Source organism: Lontra canadensis, unplaced genomic scaffold (genome assembly GCF_010015895.1).
Source record: "Lontra canadensis isolate GAN:19392208 unplaced genomic scaffold, GSC_riverotter_1.0 scaffold41, whole genome shotgun sequence".
Classification (NCBI taxonomy): Eukaryota; Metazoa; Chordata; class Mammalia; order Carnivora; family Mustelidae; genus Lontra; species Lontra canadensis.
The window spans coordinates 1,322,901-1,341,876 of record NW_022631035.1 but is presented as its reverse complement, the minus strand read 5'-3'; the positions used below and the strand labels follow the sequence as shown (position 1 = coordinate 1,341,876).

The 18,976-nt window shown below is 66.9% G+C and overlaps 1 protein-coding gene across 2 annotated transcripts in view; it reads left to right on the top strand.

The window, feature by feature from the left end:
• Positions 1-18,976, top strand: part of BAHCC1 (BAH domain and coiled-coil containing 1) — a 54,248-nt gene that overhangs the window by 16,212 nt on the left and 19,060 nt on the right. For both annotated transcript variants that reach the window (XM_032870404.1, XM_032870403.1), the window contains exons 2-3: positions 6,142-6,321; positions 16,624-16,746. In XM_032870404.1, coding sequence (XP_032726295.1) covers positions 6,142-6,321; positions 16,624-16,746 — 303 coding nt within the window. The remainder of the gene's footprint in view (positions 1-6,141; positions 6,322-16,623; positions 16,747-18,976) is intronic.

Genomic DNA, 18,976 nt, shown 5'->3' with positions numbered 1-18,976 from the left:
TTCGGCAACCACAGAATTTTCCTATTATGGCCTGAGAACCGCTGCCTTTGGGCCAACCCGGGCTTCTGGAAGGTTCTCCTGGGCCATTGGAAAGGGGCTTCCCATGTGACACACTCGTGCTTCTGGGCGGGTGCCCCTCACCCTGGGCTGCCTCCGCCTTGTAGGGCTGGGCGGGCCAGGAGGCTCCCCCGTGGCCTCACATTCCTGCTTCCTGTCTCTGTCCCTCCCTTCTCCCGGTGCCTGTCTCAGGCTCCTCGTCTTGTCTGGCCACCGTCTCGGATTGTGGACAGCAGCTGCGGTCGCTGGGAGGGGCGCTTGGGGACTCCCAGGGCCGTGGTGGCAGAGGGCTGCCCTGAGGCTGGGCAGGGCTTGGGTCTGGCCAGACCGGGTGAGGGAATGGTGCTGGACAGGCCGACATCCGGGGGCTGCCTGCTTGCAGCCGGAGGGGCCTCCCCAGATCTGGACGATGCGTGGGTCCTGGAGAGGCAGCACAGCAAGGCTGGCCCTGCAGGGGGGTGTCCCCGATCAGAGAGGGCTTTGTGCCAATCTAAGCCGCTTCTCCGTGGCAGAGAAGGTGGGCTGCTCGTGGGGAGGCAGGCCTGGCCACGTGGCCTGCCAGCTGTCCCCAGCACCCCACGACCCCCGGAGCCACGTTCAGGTCTAGGCGGCCAGGGCTGAGCAGCTTGGGGGCGGGAGTTGGGGGCGCGGGAGCGATAGTTTGGTGCCAACTAGGGCTCCCTCCCATCACCACCGAGCCAGGGCGCACCCCCACCTCCCGGGATGGAGGAGGAGGTGGGCAGGACCCAGGCAGCCAATCCGCCTGCGCTCCCCTCCCATGGCACCCTGCGGCGCAGACAGAACCAAAGGCCAGGAGCCTCCTCCCGGGTGCCAGCCGGTGAAGGGACCTGTTCGGTGGCCGTCGAGCTCTGGGAGGTGGGTCCCGGGCCCCGCACACAAGAACACGACCGCATGCGCGCTCAGAGCCGCGTGTCCACACCTGTACCCAGAGTGCGGGCCGAGCCCGCCGGCGTGTGCACCCATAGCCACATGCGCACGCTCCCAGCCACGCAGCCAGGCCCAGACACCACACGGGTGCCCGCACACCATCCCTCTGCTGCCCCGCTGCCTCGTGCGTGTGTGCCCGCCATCGTCTCACGCCTGGGCTGGTGGTGGGTTCCAGCCCCGCGGGACTGTTCCCTGGGTGCATCTAGAAACGGAGCCTCCAGACTCGAGCACACCCAGAGCAGCTCCATGGGCTGTGGTGTGGCACTGTGGGCCTCCTGGCAGGGGCAGTCCCAGAGCGGCCCCTCCCTCCAGGGCCTGGGCGCCCCATCCCTGTCCCCTCCCCCCACCTGCTTTCCAGCAGGCTAGGCCGAGTCCTCTCCGTCATCGTCCATGAGGGACTGAGGCCGGACACCAGCTGGATGCACTCCTTCTTGCGCCCATCCTGGAACGAGAGGGCTATGGTCAGGTCCCTGCCGTGGGCTGCCTGTCCTTCCTGCCTCTTCTTCCTGACAGCTCCTTCCGGGCCTGGCTTGGCACAAAGGGGCCCTTTGGTTCCCTAGGCAGACCTCCCGTCCCTCCAGTGTCTCAGCTGCCTCTGGTGTGCTGGGGGAGACCCAGGGATGGTCCCAGGGGAGTTGGGGAGCCCTGCAGGGCCTGGGGCGGTGGGGAGCCCGAGCAGGTGTGAGCGGGAGTGTGGGAGCTGGTGGATACAGAGCCAGGGAGTGGCGTGCCGGCAGCTCGGCTGGGCTCCAGGAAGGGCTTGGTTCTCAGGAGGGGCTGCAGCCATCTTGGCCTTTCCTTTGCAGCACATCTGGGTTTCCAGAAAGGGAGGCGGCTCTCCCCACGGCTTACTCAAGACAACGAAAATACTCATTGTGCCCAGCTCTCTGAGCCCCTTCTGTCTGCCCGTCTTCCCTCATCTTCTGCTCCCTCTGCCATCAGCCTGGGGTCACAGAGAGGAGACAGGCTTCCTGGTGTTCCCACCATAGGACAGCCTGGTGCGGAGGTGGGGGCTGGACGGAGGGGGGGGTACAGTGGTACTGTGGGCACCTGGCCTCTCGAGTCCCCAGGCCTAGGGTGTACTGGCACCCCAAACCCCGTGTTGCTGCTGGTCAGTCTCCGTGGTCCCTAGATGGGGGCCCCCCGGCTGCAACTGTGCTCTGGCAGGTAGGCCTCCCAAACAGATCAGCCATGGAAGGCCCAGCTGGGCTGTTTGTCCGAGCCACACGGAGCCACCTCTGCCAGGGCCGACGCAGCTCGCCGGCCGCCAGCCTCTCTGCGCAGCAGCCTGTGGGCGGAGGCGGGGCTCAATGGTCACTCAAGCCTGGCTCCACTGGGCCGGCCGCCACGAGGGACACAGCCGCCACAGCCATAGTCCAGGTCGTCTGGGCCTTGGGATGTGGGGTCAGATGGGGCTCAGGGCCGGGGCTGTGCCTGAGGAGCCAGGCTGCTGGGGGGTGTCAGCAGGCCCTCCCAGGAACCCTGGCCCCTGGGCCGTCTTCTCAGCCAGCCCGGCGCCCAGGCCTCCACGGGGTACTAGGCGAGCTTGGGCAGTGCTGGATCCAGGACAGGAGCCCTGTGTCCAGCTGGGGCCCGTCAGGCACTGGGGGCCTGTAGTACAGATGGGCCGTCTCTGGGCCCATGGACACCTCGCACCACGTCCAGGCCCCTTTCCTGAAGTCATTCTACACATGTACCCTATCTGCGATGAGATCAGACCATGCACACTGGAGGGGATGGGGAGGCCTTGGAGAGGACAGGCCTCATTCAAACCCCAGCAGAGGTCCTTGGGACCATGGAGTCCAGATGCCCCGTGGTGAGCTGCATGAAAGCAGTTAATGGGAGGTTTGTAGAGCCCCTGGTCTGAGAGGGGCCGGTGCCAATGGCTCTAGGATTGGGGGTCCTAGCCGGGTGCAGGGGTGTCCTAACCGAGCACCTCTCTGGCCTTCCCTGATGCTCCGGGCTCCCACTGTCCCTTCCCGGGCCGGTGACCACGGCAGTCTGTGGGCAAGGACCCTGCCTTCAGCCCAGTTCCCGGCCAGACTTGGCCTCGAGGCTCAGCCCTGGCCGAGGCCCAGGCCGCCTCAGCTCACGCTCTGTCTGGGGCCGGCTACTGGTTGGCGGGAGGGGCTGGGGAGGCAGCAGCCAGGTCAGCCCAGGCCCCTGCTGGCCAGGCACATTGCCATCTCCAGGCTCCTTGGAGGAGGAGGTGACTGAGAGCCAGCTAGGGTGGGGGGCTTCATCACCCTACTCCCTGCCCCCCCGCCCCCCATCGTCACAGCCCCCACCATGCCCCGGGCAAGGCCGGCCAGACCTTCAGCTACTTCCGAGCAAGGAGTGTGGAGCCCCACGGCACAGGATTCGGGCCAGGGCACTGGCCTGCGCATCGGGGGGTGCTGCAGACTGGGGATTTAGGAGCGAGTCTGTGACGGTGGCTCAGGGATAGGGTGTCTGTGTGGGCAGTGGGGGGTGCCAGAAGCCCCCGTGGCACTGCGTCTGGGCAAGGGCACTGTGGTGTGCCCTTGGGGCCAGGGGCCTCCAGTGACCCCTGCTTCCTTCTTGGAGGGCACTTTACAGTGAAGGTACAGGCCTCACATTTGTATGACAAGCCTCCTCTGTTTTCAACGTGAAAGGGAAAGAGAGGAGAAGCCCCCCAGGTGGATGGTCTGAACCAGCCCACCAGGCCGGGGACCACCAGGTGCAGCAGGGTTCCATCAGGGGGGCGGGGTGGCCCCAGAGGGTAGAGGAGGGGCTGGGCTGGCAGGTTGTCCCACCCCTTCCATGGCTCACTCCCTGAGGCATGTGTCACTTCTCTGGATTCTGAGAAGCCATCTCTCTGAGGATCCCCAAGAAGGTCCCCCCACCCCTTGGTCAGGAGGTAGGCGTGTGGGGCGAGGTTGGCCCCAGGCTTGGGGGCTCTGGCTCAGTGGGAAGTATGTCTCCTGCCCTGTGGAGCCGAGACCCTGGGCTGGCTGAGCCGAGGTGCTGCCCCTCCCCCTCACCCCTTGCAGTGCGACCCCCCGCCGGGATGGTGTCAGAGCAGGGCACCCCGAGAGTCTCCAGCCGAGGCCAGGATCCGTCACCCCGGGCCATGGTGTCCTGGCACCTGCTCAACCCAGATTTCGGCTTCAGACCGGCCCCAGGCCTCAGGCCTGCACCCCGTCTGTCCTGGCCCCAGGTGGTGACCCCTGGGGTGGGTCTTCAGAGTTTGCTTGGTGCCTCTGTGGGAGCACCCAGGCCCGGGCAACCCTGTGCGGGACCCACCTCCAAGCCTCGGCGTCCCTGGACCCGAGAGCCAGAGGGCCTTATGCGACTCTGAGCTGCATTTCCCGCCCAGCCTGAGGTCTGGCCCTCTGCCTCGCCCCCGCGGTGTGGGAGAGCTCAAGGTGCGGGCTTCTCAGGCTGAGCTCCTGGAGAAATCCTTCATCCAGACCCAAGTCTTGGACTCGGTTGCCTCCCAGGGTCCCGGGAGGAGCAGGGTGGGAGGGACTTCCCTGGGAGGGTGCGGGGGTGGGAAGCCCTGGGAGACTCGGGCTGGCCTGGGCGAGGCAGGAAGAGGCCTGCTCATCCCCCAGGCATGGCCCCCCCAGGGTCCCTAGAGCCCAGCAGAGGCCGCCCTCCCACTCCTGCCCCTCCACCCACGGCCTCTGGAGGCCAACACTTCCCTTCCCAGCCCAGAGTCCCCTCCCCTGGCTGGACGCCTGTGGTCTGGCTGCGGCCCATGGCAGTCCCAGCCCTGCGGTTCGGGAAGTCCCTGGCTCGTGGGCACCTTCGTCCCCTGCCCCTGGGTCGTCTCGGGGTCTCCGTGCAGCCTGACACCCACCACAGAGGTCAGGTTGAAGCCCCGTCCCCCGCCAGTGCTCACAGACCCGCCTCAGTGGCCTCCGCCCAGGGAAGACCCCTTTGCTCCAGTGATGTCCCATTCACTCAGAGGCGGGGTGGGAGGCCAACAGGGTCCCCATCGGGGCAGTCCCTCCCTCACCGCTGCTCTGGGCCTTGCCTCCTCTGTGCTGAGTCACCCCATGTCTGGGAAGCTCCCAGGGCCAGGCCAGGCTGGGTGAGGAGTCACAAATTCCCCCTGCCTCCCAGGCTGGGAAACAGCCGCCCTGACTCACCTGGGACAGGGCCTTCTGCCGACGGGGACCCCCGAGCCCCTGCGAGCCCCACCGGGCCCCTGCACTCAGCCCCACGGGGTGGTGAGCCCCCAGGTCCCGGCTCCCTGTCCGTTGGGATGGTCCCAGGCTAGGCTCACGGCCCGTGGAACAGAGGGGACCAGGTGCGACCAGAGCGGGGGGCCGCCCGGCCCAGCCCTAAACCACCCGCCAGGCACCCGGGGCTGCGAGTGGTCTGTGAACACACATGCCCAGTCGGCGTGCAAATCCCGGGAGGCCCGCTCGGCCTGGCCGCAGCCTCTGGATTTGGGCAGAGGGGAGACCCAGTGGCGAGGGTGCAGGTGCGCCCGGAGGGCCGCGAGGCTGGCGTCCAGCGGAAGCGCAGAGGTTTCCTGGGAGGCCAATGACTGCGTGCGGTCGCCTGCCAGCCCGGCTGGGGCCTGACACCGAGAGCCCCCCGTGGCTCTGAAAAGCGGGTCCTGGCCTTTTCCTCGGGCTTCTCTCATTTGGCTCTGTGGCCCTCGTTCCAGTGTCGCTCACCTGGGACGGGGCTGAGGAGCCTGTCGGACGGGGCAGGAGGTCGAGGACCCCACTGTGGGGAGAGGCCAATTCCACCCCCGTGCTGCCTGTGCGGTGGGCCGAGGCCGTGGGGCCCACGGGGCTCGGGCAGGGGGCCTGGGGGGACACTGGAGCTCTCTTGGGAGGTATGGGCAAAGCAGTCTGGCAGGTCGGCCGTGGCGGGGGGACCATGGCCTGGGAGAGTCGGGGACTCTCGCTGAGCAGCTGGCTCCCCGCGGGCACAGTGCTCGGCATCCGGCTTGGGGGGCGGCAGAAGTGTAGACAGTCACGGGAAGGCAGCGGACCCCAAGTGTGCCTGTCGGGGGCCTGGGTGGGTGGGTTCTCCTGCCGGTGACCTCCGGGCTCTTTGAGGACAGAGAGTAGGGGGCTCGAGAGTCCGCACCGGGGCAGGGCTCCCCGGCGGGGCAGCTCTGCTCAGACTCACTTTTGCCCCCTGTGTCCACAGCCGGCAGCCGCCTGATGGGGAACTCTCCGGCCTCCTCTTTCATGGGCAGCTTTCTCACCGGCAGCCTGGGCTCAGCTGCCCCCGCGCACCCCAGCGGCCCCAACCCAGCCCCCTCGGAGCAGGCCTACCGGGCCTCCCACCCTGCCACCTCCCAGATCTGGTTCTCCCACTCCCACGAAGGTAAGCCCGGGGGGTGGGTGGCGTGAGCAGAGGGGCTCCCTCCCCTGCTGTGGCCTGCCGAGGAAGGCCCCATGGGGGAGATGGTAATTGGTTGGAAACGGGTTGGGGGGGGCACCAAGCAGTGGTCCTGGCCAGATGTGCACCACAGATGAGCAGAGGGAGGGAAGGTGGTACGGCCGAGAGGGCTCTGAGAGAGCCAAGGAAATGTGGAACACAGCTGGGCAGGCCGGGGCCGGGCTGCACCCTCTGCCTGGGGCTGCACCCACCTCCCCAGACTCAAGAGCGGTATGGGCTCCAGATGTGCCAGCTGGGAGGGAGGGGAGGGGAGGGGAGAGCTGTCAACATGCTCACCCCGCCAGCTTGCGGGCCTGGCCGGGAGCAGAGTCCCTCCCAGGCTCCTGGCCTCCCCGTGGAACACAGCCCGAGGCACATGGGCCATGGGCCCGGCCCCCCCCCGGGACTCTGGGGCTCCCCGCAGCGTCCCCCGCTCTCCCCGGTCTGTTCAGCCCCTTGGTTTGGCGACGCCGGGAGCAGCCGAGCCCCGTGCCTGCTGGCTCCTGTGCGGCCCCGGAAGGGTTAAGGCCGGCGGCGCTGGCTGGCACGCGGAGAGGTAATTGCAGTTGGCAGCGGGCACGGAGGGCTCTCGGCTCCTGGCACCGGCGCCGCCGTAACTCAGGGACGGCTGGGCGGCAAGCTCGGCGTTTGCAGAGCGCGTACCCACACACCGCGCCTGCCGCCGTGTTCCAGGCCGGGAGATTAGCACCCGGCACGGCTGGAGAGCCAGAGAAACTTCTTTGTGCAACAAGAAAGGGGCTGTTTTCCAAACAGGACAGGTGACAAGTGAGGGACAGTTGTTAAAATAATCTGGGCTGTAAGCGCCGTGCGGAGTGCACATGACGGCCGGCCGATAAGGAGCCGCTCTCCTTCCCTGCAGAGGGGAGGCCGGGTGGCCCAGGCAGGCAGGGCGGGACCCCTGGCCCCTACGATGCCCGGTGTGGGGGTGTGGGGGTGGCGGGAGGCTTGGCTGGCAGCTGTGGGTGGGCCCCAGGCACTCTGTGCCTCTCCTCCGGGCCCCTCCAGCCCTTCTGCCTTCTGTGTCTGCCAGGCGAGCTCCCAGCCCTGGCGGGAGCATCTGGGAAGGATGTCTGTGGGAGGGAGGAGGGCGGCCGAGTGTGTGTGGGGGGGGTCAGGCAGGGGAGGCCTGCAGCAGCCACGGGGGACCACCTCCAAATAAGGAAGTAACGGCCATGCTGCACCCAGGTCCAGCCGCAGGTGCACGGGTGCTCCCCGGCTAGCTGACTCGGTTTCCCCTCCGTGTGGGGGGTGGGGGGCCCATGGTCCGGGCGGCAGCTCTGCTCCAGGAGGCACAGACACCCCCCTGTGTCACCCTTGGGGACCTTGTCAGCTTGGAGGGCGGTTTGTGGGCAGCGCCACCTGCCCTGGGGCCCAGGGAGAAGGTGTCCCTGTCCTGCCCCCCGGGGGGCTGCAGGGAAGGCAGGAGGGAGGCAGCCTGCAAACAGCGCCCTCAACGGCCTCCCGCCACTCACTTCCCCTGAGCCAACGGCTGCATCGTGAGACGAGCTGCGGCCCCAGGGGCGGCTACCTGGCGGGGGTGGGGCCCCCCAGCCTCTGCCCCAGCCTCTGCGGCCTCTACCCTGCCCTGTGTGCTCCAGAGGCTTCTCTGAGGCAGGGCCGGCCTCAACGGGAAGGGGTCAGGGCTAGAGCACCCTGAGGGCACTTCTCCCTCTTAGGCTGGCCCTGAGGTCTGTCCGTTCCGCCCCCTGCCCCCCCACCCCGACACGGCCTGCACCTGCTCGGGCTTGACACGCCCACCGCCTGGTGCCTGCCAGGGCGAGGGGCTCCGTGGGCAAGGCAGGTGGGCAGAGGACAGAGGAGAAGAGGAGGCGGCCTCTTAACCAGCCAGCCGGCCTCCAAAGCTGGGGCGTGTGCGGAGCAGCCCGAGGCCGAGGCCCGGGAGAGGGGAGAAGGGGAGAGTGCCCCCCACCCCCGACCTGCTGGGTCCTACCTGAGGGAAGCTGCTGTGTGTGTGTGTCCTGGGGACCGTGCAGCCACCTACGCCAGCCAGGCCCGTGCCTCAGTTTACCCCCTCACCACCTCCCTTCTCTCCGCTGTCCGCGGAGCGGCCCCGCCTCGGGATCTCCTTCCTGCGGGGGTTCCCCTGCCCTCCGCCCTCTGCCTGTCTGCCTGCCGCAGCCTCGCTCCCCGACAGGCCACGTGGTGCCGGCTGCCTCGCCGGAGCTCGGAGCGTGAAGGCCGGCGGTGGGGGGGGCCGGAGCGAGTGGCAGCGCCTGCTGGCGGGCTGCCCTGGCACAGTGCCTGGCTGCTAGTCTCACTGGGTGCCAGCTGGCTCCCCGCGTGCCGGGGCCTGTTTCTCTGCCGTGTGTGTTCGGAGAGAAGGGGGGTGAGGCGGGCGGGGGGCACGCGACACGGCCGGAGAGCGGGGGCCGCCAGGCATGGTGGGCTGCCTGGGCGGGCTGCTTCGAGGGCTGGCTCTCACCCTCGTCCTGCTTCCTTCCGCCGCCCCCAGGCTGGGCAGGCTGGCAGGCGCCCAGCAGAGCCTGCTCACCGCCCCTCCCTGGTCGGGGGCTGGCCCGGGGCTGGGCTCCTGAAAGGCCAGGAGGGCCAGGACAGAGCGGCAGGTGGGGGCCAAGTCAGGGGAGGGGTCCAAGGGACCCCACGGCACCCCCAGCTCCAGGCAGGACTGCCCACTTTTCTGTTGGGGGACCTGGCTCGCCATCTGGGGGGCAGCCGTCAGGCTTCCTGCTTCCCTGGCAGAGCAGCTGGGTGCAGGGGAGGCTGGGGCTGGAGGAGCCGCCCGGAACATCTGGCCTGGGGCAGGGCCTGGCGGTCCAGCCCTCAGGCCTCCTGGCCGCCTAGGCTCGCCCAAAGGAAGGGACCTGCCAGAAGCTGGACGTTCCCCTCTGAGGCTTAGGGTGGGAGTGGGTGGCGGAAGTGGGGGCAGGGGTGAGCCAGTGTCCAGCAAGCCTGCCCTGGGTCAGAGCAGTGTGGGGGGGGCCAGCACAGCTGGTCCCATTGTCATGGAGCCTGGCCCCTCTCTCCCCACCCCACCCCCAGCTGCGGGCTGGGACCACCCACAGGGCCGGTGAAAGGGGATTCTGTTCCTGGGGGCTCAGCTGGGGAGGGGCGGGCCCCCCAGATGCTGCACACCACAGGCTACTGTGGTCTCTCGTGCCACCGGGACGGGGAGCTGTGGGAGGAAGCAGGCACTTGTGCCATCCACCGCAGTGGCCCCCAGTGGGCTCTCTAGCAGAGGCGGCTACTGCTCTCCCCCGCGGCTGGGCCAGCCTCCCGTGGGTGCTCCCTGATGCTCCCAGCCCCCCAGCTTCCCCTTGCAGACGCTGGGGGAGGCTGGAGCATGTCTGTGCAAGGGCAGAAGGGTCGCCCGGCACCCCCCACCTCAGTGGGACCTCCGGCCATCCTGCCTCCCAGAGCGTGTGTTCCAGAGCCATGGAGAGGAGCTGTATGAGGCGGGTCTCTGTCCTGAGCCCCGGCCCCTCTCCGCCGACCCTGTCCGCTCCTTCTCCCTCTCCTGGCCTCAGTTTCCCTGATGGCCTGGGACTCTGACCCCACAGAGCCATTGACGACTGCCCGTGTCTGTGGTCGCCCTCACCCTGCCTTCCTGACCCCGGCCCCCGCTGGAAGGAAGGGGGTGGCTTGTAGGACGGCTGGCCGCTCTGAGATCTGAGGACAGAGTGTGGGGAAGGGCCCCAGCTCCTCGGGGCCCAACGTGGAAATCAGGGAGGCCTGTCTCCTGCGGACCTCGGACCCCCTCCAGAGCGTCCTTGGGGCTGTTTCGTGGCCTTCCCTGACCCTGACGGGGTCCTCTGGCCCTGGCTGCACCCTGCTCTGGTCCTTGTCCCCTGCGGGTCCCAGTCCCCTACTGCCCGCCCGCCCCGCCCCTGCCGTGGGCCCGAGTCTGGCTCGCAGGCAGGCTTCCTCCACGTGGCTCCTAACTTGTGCAGTTGGTTGCTGAGGGCACAGGTCCCCGCCTGACCCCTGCGAGGCTAGTCCCGGGCAGGGTCACTCTGCCCATCAGCCTGCCTTGCGCTGCTCCCGGTCCTGCCGCCGCAGGTGGCCCTGAGGGCGGGAGGCCAGGGCCTGTCCTTGGCTCTAGGTCAGGCCGGGAACACACGTGTGTGCTCAGGATAATGGCGTTTTGTGCTGACCGTGGCCCAGGGACGGCACTTGCCTTGTTCACTGCTCTGAGTGACACCGTGGCAGGTGGGCAGCTTTTCACCCGTCCTACGGGGAGGAAACAGGCCGGGGAAAGTGCGTGGCGGGCTTTGAGTCTAGACAGCCCCGCCTAGACTGTCCACCCCTCCCCTTTCCTCGGCAGCCCCAGGTCCCCCCAGCCCTGGCTCCCTCCGCCTTCCTCGTGTCGGAGATGGGCACCCCCTTTCCCAGCTCCTGCGGAGACCCAGCCAGTGTGTGTGCCCGGGCAGCCGTGGGGGGCAGGGGCTGCTCAGGACCCTGCTGGACCAGCCCCAAGGTCCCGGCCCTTGCAGGCGTCACCTTCACTGCTCAAGAGTGGGTCCCGAAAGGCGGGGGAGCCATGGCACCCCCGGGCCTCTGTTGCCCTGTATGCATACGGCTGACCGGGAGAGCCCTCCTGACCCAGCGTGATACAGTCTCCCACAGCCTGCTGGCCAGCGGGTGCCCCGCAGCGGCCTCCCTGAGCGCTTGCCGGTGACCCCTCTGTCTGCCTTGTCCCCCATAGCAGCTGTCCACTGCTGGGCCGGGGCCTCGGCCACTTCCTGGGCTGATGCCTGTAGTGGGAACACGGGTGAGGACAGCACCATCTGGGCTGGGGAGAGGTCCCCATGTCACTGCCCGGGCAGACGACCTGAGGCACAACTGTAGGTGGGGCTGGGTTGGGGTGTCCTCGTGGCCCCCAGGATCCTCTAGGCTCGATGACCGCCTATGGCCAAGCCACCCGAACCCTGGGGCTTGGAGCCCCCCAGAGGGCAAGTAGGCCGTCCTGGTGGGCCTCCGAGCAGCCAGGGTTGTCCTGGGGGATCTCAGTGAAGGTTATGGGGGTCATGCCAGTTTGCCCCCAGCCCTCCCAGGCCCTCAGGCCCCACCCCTCTCTGAGGGAGCTCTGCATCTATGTTCGGGGCAGCACGTGCCAGGAGCCCGGGCTGTCTGCAAACTGCCTGGATCCCGGGCAGGCTGCCCGCTGCTTTCGTGCCAGAGCCGCCCAAGGCGCAGGGCCTGGCACCTTCCCCCCAGCTCTTAGCACTGCTCTGGGCCTGGGACCAGACTGGCGCTGCCAGGCCCTGCGCCTTGGGCAGCGGGGGGCACCTGAACCGGGACGTTAACAGATGCTATGAACCTGGAACCACCACGAGCCCACATTTAGGCCCCAACCCCAGCTGTGGGAGGCCGAGGTATGGACACTCCCCGAGGGCTGAGCTTCCAAAGCCGACTCCATCCTGGAGAAAGGGTCTCCCTCTGGAAGCCCAGCCTGGACAGCCACGGGTCCGACCGCCGAGTGTGAGGGGGCCTCTGGTCGGAAGCTGGGAGGACATGGGGAGGGGCCGTTGCGAGGCTATTTCCCCAGATACTGGAGCAAGGGTGGCACGTCTCCCGCTCACTGCCCATGCCCCCCCTTCCCAGGGCAGAGGTTATTAGTCAATCGTGGCACTCAAGGTGCGTGTGGCTGCAACCTCAGACTCCTTCTTTTTTTTTTTTTTTAATATTTTATGTATTTATTTGACAGAGAGAGCGATCACAAGCAGCAGAGAGGCAGGCAGAGAGAGGGGGGAGCAGAAAGCCCGATGCGGGACTTGATCCCAGGACCCTGAGATCATGACCTGAACTGCCCAGGCGCCCCTTAGAATCCTTCTTAACCCAGCACTCTGGGGGGTCGCTGTCACTTAGTAGACCTGCGTGCCACACTTGGAACCCCCTGACATCCTGAGAGGGGTGTTATGCAGGAGAGAGCCAGCGTCCAGTCATGGGGCCAGGACCCCTAGCTGGGCCTGTGTGGCAGGAGTGTCCCTGGGCAGGTGGGATCCACAGGTGGGAGTGGGACATCCGCTGGGGCTCCATCTGGAGGCCCTGACCCTTGATGAACCCTGGTCTCCGAGAGTGGTCTGGCCCAGAGGAGACAGGGCCTCTGATTGGCCAGATGGGCAGTTGGGTTCCTCAGAGCCGGCCCTCCAGGGTCGTGCTGTGGGGAGCTGCCTTCGGGGTCGGACACTGGGACCCTCCTGGTGGCCCGCAGCCACAGCTCGAGGCGTGATAGTTGGTGAGAACTTTCCAGCAGTTGGAGCTCGGGATAGGGGAGGGGTCACCCTCCAGGGAGACAGCCTGCTGTTTGTCAGGGTGGCCTGGGGAACAGGGCGTCTGTTGCAGAAAGGCAGAACCCTGGGGGAGGGAAGGTGGCCGGGGCCCCCAGAAGAGTTTACTGGACTCTGTGGGCCTGGGCTGGGGGGCAGCTTCCCCCAGAGAGCCCCAGTCCTCTGGTTGCCTGGCCACACGCCCCCACACCCCAGACCTGGCTTCCCGAGAGATGAGAGACCAGGGCCCGGGGCCTCCCAGGAGGGTGGTCTCTGGGAGGTCAGGGGGCTGGGGAAGTAGTGTGGTGAGACCCAGGAGCAGGGAGGTGCTGTGGGGTGGTCTGAGTGGCCCCGCTCGGAGAGGAGGGCAGACATGGGGGTGCGGGGCCCCCCTCCTTCCTCTCTGATTCAGAAGCTTGCAACAGACCTTGGGTCCTCCCAGGTACCTGCCTCTTCACTGGGGGAGGGTCTGGAGAAGCCCCCCACTCCATAGTTCTTGCCCGTGTCCCCTACAAAGTGTCCCTGCCTATCTTCCTATCCCCTCTGGGCGTCAGACCCTGCCTTCTGGGCAGCCCCTACGTGGGAGGGCTGCCCACTCCCCACATGTCCCTCCAGCACCCCCGACTTCCCCGGACAGCCAGCAAAGGCCCAGGGGATCCCGGGAGGGGGCTCAGTGTGAGGTCGCTCTGCCCACCAGCAGCCCAGGGACCTGGAAGGTGCTGCCCCTGCCCGGGGCCTGACTCTGTCTGCTTCATTGCCCCCATTGGGTGAAGCATTGACCCTCTGCCCCGTTGTCCCTTATGTCATAGGATTGGCTTGAGTCTCCTGTGGCTCAGAGCAGCAGGGGCAGGGTGCAGGGTGTCCTCCATCCTGTGGAGTCATGAGGCGCCCAGTGACAGGTCTGGGGCCTGGTCCCCCCACCCTGGGCTGTTCTCTACACACATTTGCCCCCTGTCCCTTAAGGTGGTCACAGTAGCCCCAAACCCAAGGGGTACAAGGGGTCCGGGAAGGAGGTCCCAAACCGCGCTGTCCCCTGCAGGGGTCTGGATGTGAGGAGCTCTGGTCCTGGGTTCCTGGTGTCCAGCACCCTCCCCTCTCCCTGCGCCTCGAGCCTCGAGCCCTACTGACAACCACAGCCCCCACGTTGTCCCCCGCATAGCCCCTTCAAGGACCCGGCCGTGGGTCCCAGCCACGGCAGCCCTGGCTGGTGCCCCCTCAGTACAGCTGCTGTGTAAAATCGGCTTTTCTTTTCTTCAGGTCAGAGAGGATGGTCGTGTTGGGGGAAAGAAAGGGACCTTTCTGTGTCCGGGCCAGGAGGCCCCCTGCCCCCGATCCCCTGCAGCCCCCTCCCCCACCCGGGTGCGCGCCCTTCTGCTGCTTCTTCCTTCTCCCCCGAATTCCCCCGTGGGGTGTCCGAGGGGCAAGCTGGGGGTGGGAGGGGGCCCCTGCGCTTGGACGGCCACCAGCTCGGAAGGACAGGTTTGCGCACGGCGGGCACCCTCACAGCACCGCCACGCAGCGGGTGGGCAGCAGGCCCAGACCTCCCCAGGGGTCACGGAGGGGGGGTCCACGCCCGGGAAACGGGTTCTGGGCAGGAGGAATTTACAGACTTCTGTTTACCAAAACGAGGCCCGTAAAACATTTAACAACAGCCAATTAAAAGGGGACAGCTGTGGTGGCTGAACCTCTCCCCTCACCCGGCCCCCGCCCCGCGGCTCCCGGCTCCGGCCCGCTCGCGGCTGTTGTCAGGGCCTCCAGGAGCTGAGTGTGATCTGGGGAGCAGCTGTCCCAGATGCGTCTCTGCGCACAAACCAGGCCAGTTGGCTGGACTCTGCGGCCCCGGCCCTGCCTCCGCGGGAGGGGCTGGAAGGGGACGGGCCGGGGGCGCGGCTGGCACCTTTCCCGAGCCCTCGGATGAGCCTGGGGACATAAGCCTTAAGCAGGGACACCTCTGTCTGGACTGTTCTGGAGCCCGCAGATGGGGCTGGTGTAGTGGGGTGCTTCAAGCTTGTGGGATCTGCCTAGAACATTCTGTGGGGATGGGGGAGGAGACTCCACAGCTTCACCTCAGACCCGCTAGGCCAGAGAACCTCCGGTGGCATCATTAGGGTCTGGAGGGGGGCCTGATCCCGGCGGGGGCTCCGGAGGCCTCCCATTCGATGCTGGCCGTGTTCCAGTCCAAGCTCTGCCCTCGCAACCCATTCTCAGCCTGCCCTGGGGCAGCACGGCTCCCCCTTAGCTTCAGGCCTGGCGAGGGGCTTCCCAGACCCCTCACGCTCACGGTGAGCTGCGGACTGCCCCGCACACCTGTGCAGCTGCAGCGGCGCAGCACTGACCCAGAGTCTAGCTGCGCCCCCCCCCACCGGCTCCAACCCTCCACCCCCATCCCTCCCGCAGCCCCGCCAGGCCCACCTCAGGCCATGAGCCAATGTCCCGGCCCGAGGACTAGGGCATGGGGGCCTGGAGGACTGTCCTGTGGTTCTGACCCCGCCCCTTCTGGAAAGGTGGTTCCCTCAGGGTACCCCATGGAGTGCCCAGCCACCAGCCAGTACAAGAAATGTTCACTGGGTCCGCAGAGGGGTTCGGTCATAAGTGCAGTTCGGGAAACAATGGACGAGTGAGAAGGAAGGGACTCCCCCGTGACGCACTCTGAGGGGTACAGCTATCCCCCCGGCCCCAGCATGTAGCCCCCAGCGTGTGGCTCCCGGAGTCGGCCACAACAGGCACTCGCCTGGGGACCTGGCCTCTCCTGCCCTCCGGGACGGCTGTCTGCAGGGCCCCGCAGCAGCTCCTCTCTGGGGAAGCCCCTGGATGGCGGCTCCCTCTTCGCCAGCCAAGGCCACCCAGAAGGGCGGAAAGCTGCTCCAGGAGCCGGTCCCTCCAGGGACAACAATCCCGGTGTCCCCGAGAGAAACTCCTGCAGAGCTTTCCACGGAGAAAGTGTTCAGAGCGTGCGCTCAAAGTGCGACTCAGAGTGAGACTGCGTCCTCCTGCCTTGGCCCAGCAGGTGACCTGGCTTCCCAGTACGGGTCCCCAGCGCCACCCCTCCCTGCTGGGCCAGGTCGGGAATCACCAGCGGTGAAGAGCCACGTTCAAGGTGCCTGGAGACTCTGGGCATCCGCAGACACAGCTGGGCCTGGCCGGGGCAGGGGTCCAGGAAGGGCCTCCCAGGCCTTGCTTAACTCCTGTCTGTCTTCATCCCTCTGGGGGCAGTGCGTGTGTACCAGGTGGCCGGAACTCCCAAGGTCCAAGACCGGCGGGGGTGGGGGATGGGGGACAGGGTGTGGCTGGCGTTCCTGTTCGGGGCAGGACAGGGCCAGGCCTAGAGGACAGTTTAGGCCCTAGGGGCACAGAGAGGGGCCTGCCAGGCATGACTCAGAAGTGCCAGGGAGGGTCTCCGGGCTGGGGGCCAGCTCCCTCTGTAGATCTCAGAGCACAGAGGAGGCCCAGGCAGCGGAGACACCACAGGGCCGGCAGCTTCCAGCCAGATGGGCCTTGGCCATACCCTGACTGCGCCAGCCCCAGAGTGTGGACCGCCCAACCCCGGAGCTGCCCGGTAGCTTGGATGGCGCAGGCCAAGGTGGCATCTGGCCCCGGCTGTCCTGGCTGGGAGTTGAGGCCGTGTCTGATGTGCATGTCCTCCCAGGGTGCCTTTCCAGGGCCACTTTCCTGCCCGGCCCCGGAGCCCCCATGCCGCCGTGGGCAGCTGGGGAAGGCACCACGGGCCCCTCCTCCACCATCCACCCTCCTCTCTCAGCCCATCAGCAATTCAGTTTGTACCGCACCAGAGGGATGGTGTGGGTCTAGCCAGAGCTAATGCGGTGTGCTGATGGGTTGATTTCCCACCGGCAGACGACATACCAAGCCTGGCAGGGCGTCGCCCCTGGGCCGACCACTGCTTCTCACCTCCCTGGGGTCAGGGCTGGAGCGGGCCAGGGCCTTGGCCCTGCCTCTGCAGCCAGTCTCCTTCCTTCCCTAGCTCCAGGGTACCCCAGATTTTCGGGGGGTCTGGCATCCACCTTCCTACCCATGAGCCACTTGGATCACCATGGAAACAGCAATGTTCTCTATGGGCAACATCGTTTCTATGGAACCCAAAAAGGCAAGTGCTGGCTTGGGGCCGTGCTGGGGTCTGGGGCGCAGGGCATCCTGGAGGGTGGGGAGGGCATGTGCATGCGAGCTGTCCCACGCACACGCACACACGCTGTGCAAAGGCCCGATGTCCAGGGCATGAACCCCATCAAGGAGGCCATGGGAGGTGTGGCCCCTAGAGAAGGGACAGGTATGGGGAGCGGCTGCAGGCCTTCGTGGCCTGTCTTGCAGAGTTTTCCCGAGGGGACTGGCCTCTCATTTGGGTTTTAGAAAGGGCTCTCTGGGCTGGTGCCCAGGAGACAGGCAGGGAGACTGCTGGTTTGGTTACGTGTTTCTGATGACACGAGCTTGAATTGGTGTGTGAGGGTCAGGAGGTCCTAGATGAACCCCCATCCGTGACAAGACCCTGGGAGGGGTGTAGCTGTGGAGGAGGGGAAGGGGGGAGGCCACCTCCCACACAGAAGGACTCTCCCAGTGGTATCCAGGAGGTGGTTGGGCACACGTGGTGGGGGTCGGTGCCAGGGGAGCCCCCGGGTGAGGATAGACGCACCTCGGGGGAGCCCCAGGAGCCCTGAGACTGGGGCTCTCATGGAGGCCAAGGAGGCCCCTGCAGGCCCACGGCGTGGTGGACAGGAAGCCGGGCAGGGTTTCAGGAGGTAGTGGTCAGGTCAGAATGTGCCAGAGCGGTCTCAGGCAAGGAAGGGGACCCTAGCGAGACGACCCCAGCGTGGCAGATTTGGGAGTGAGGTTTCAGCCAACCCTCGTGTCCTTCTACCCCCGCCCCAGCCCTTTCTCCCGAAGAGCCTCCCGTTCTAGGACACTGGTGTATCTTGCTGCCTTGGGCCTGGCAGGGTGGCCAAGGTCCGGAAAGCCGCGGCCTTGACCCCGCCCTGGACTGGCTGGTGGGGATTGACACAGATGAGACCCTGCCTGTGGTGGACAGGGCCAGGAAAGCCCCCCGCCCCATACCCAGGGCATGGTCAGCCCCCCACAAGCCCCGGGCTTGGTCCCCCAGACTCCCACATGTGCAGCTGTTTTGACGGCGTCTGTAGGGGCTGAACCAGAGCCCAGAAACTCCCCTCCAGCCGTGGGTCGCCGGCATCCCGAGCGCTGGTGGCCTCTTGGCGTTCAGCGTTGTGGCAGCGTCCCATCCAAACATTTGGGTTTCGGAAATCAAGCTAATTAGGGTTCACCCAGGCTACCCTCTTCCCCCTTGTTTTAATTAGCAGGAAATTGACAAGGAACTTCTGCGACTGAGGACAGTTTTACAAGTTCCAAATGTTTCTTTGTTTCCCTCGTCTGCCCCCTCTGGGCTCCAGGCCCTCCCCTGTCTGCCACCCCAGCTGGCTGCAAGAGGGTGGCCCCCCAGCTCCCCGGAGACAGGAGCCCAGCCCTCCCTCTGGGAGCAGTGGGTGTCCCCAAGGCTGGCCAGGGACCCCCAGGGATGGTATGGCCGGCTTGGCCCAGGGCCCGGGCTGGACAGCAAGCCGTAGCCCAGCAAGGGGGCCGGGGCTGCTGGAGGGACCTCGAGCTGCAGGGCTGTCGAAAGCCGATAGCAGGCTAGAAGTAGCGACGGCTGGCCGGGGCCACTTCCTGGTCTGAACCGTCACTGGAGCCCCAGGCAGAGGTGCCCACGGTGACCACCGTGCAGAGGAGCCAGGGGCCTATCATCAGACAAGGCCTCACTTCGTCCTGGGGGGTCTTAGCTCTCACGGGGACCTGGTCAGAGCCCAGCGCTTGGAGGTCATCCATGTGCGGTCCCCAGGCCGCAGGCTCTCTCCTGCCGTGCGCGCCATCCATGTAGCCCACCCACGGCGGCGGGTCAGCGCCCTGCCCGGTGTTAAGGCTCCAGTGGCTGTGAAGACCCGCCCGGTTCTCACTCTGCCACGTGCTCCTGCCTTTCCCCCACTTGTGCTCCTGGGCAGCGGGCGGGGGTCTGGACCCTTCGCCGCTCCTGTCTCCGGGGGGCTGCACGCCCGTGAGAACCTTCAGGGGAAGCGCAGCTTCAGTTTGGGGTGACGCCCGAGTCCAGGCGGGCAGTCGCGTGCCTGAGTGGGCTCCGTGCTCTGACGTGGGCGCTCACGCGTGGCGAGCGCGGAGAACTGCACGTGGTTTCACGGCAACATCCGCTGCGGGTCGCTGCCAGCTGCTGGCGGGGAGAGGCTCCTAGAGCCTGTGTTGGGGGGGGTCTGACTTCTCCTGACCCCGGCCCAGCCCTCCCAGTGACCTCAGTTCTCTTG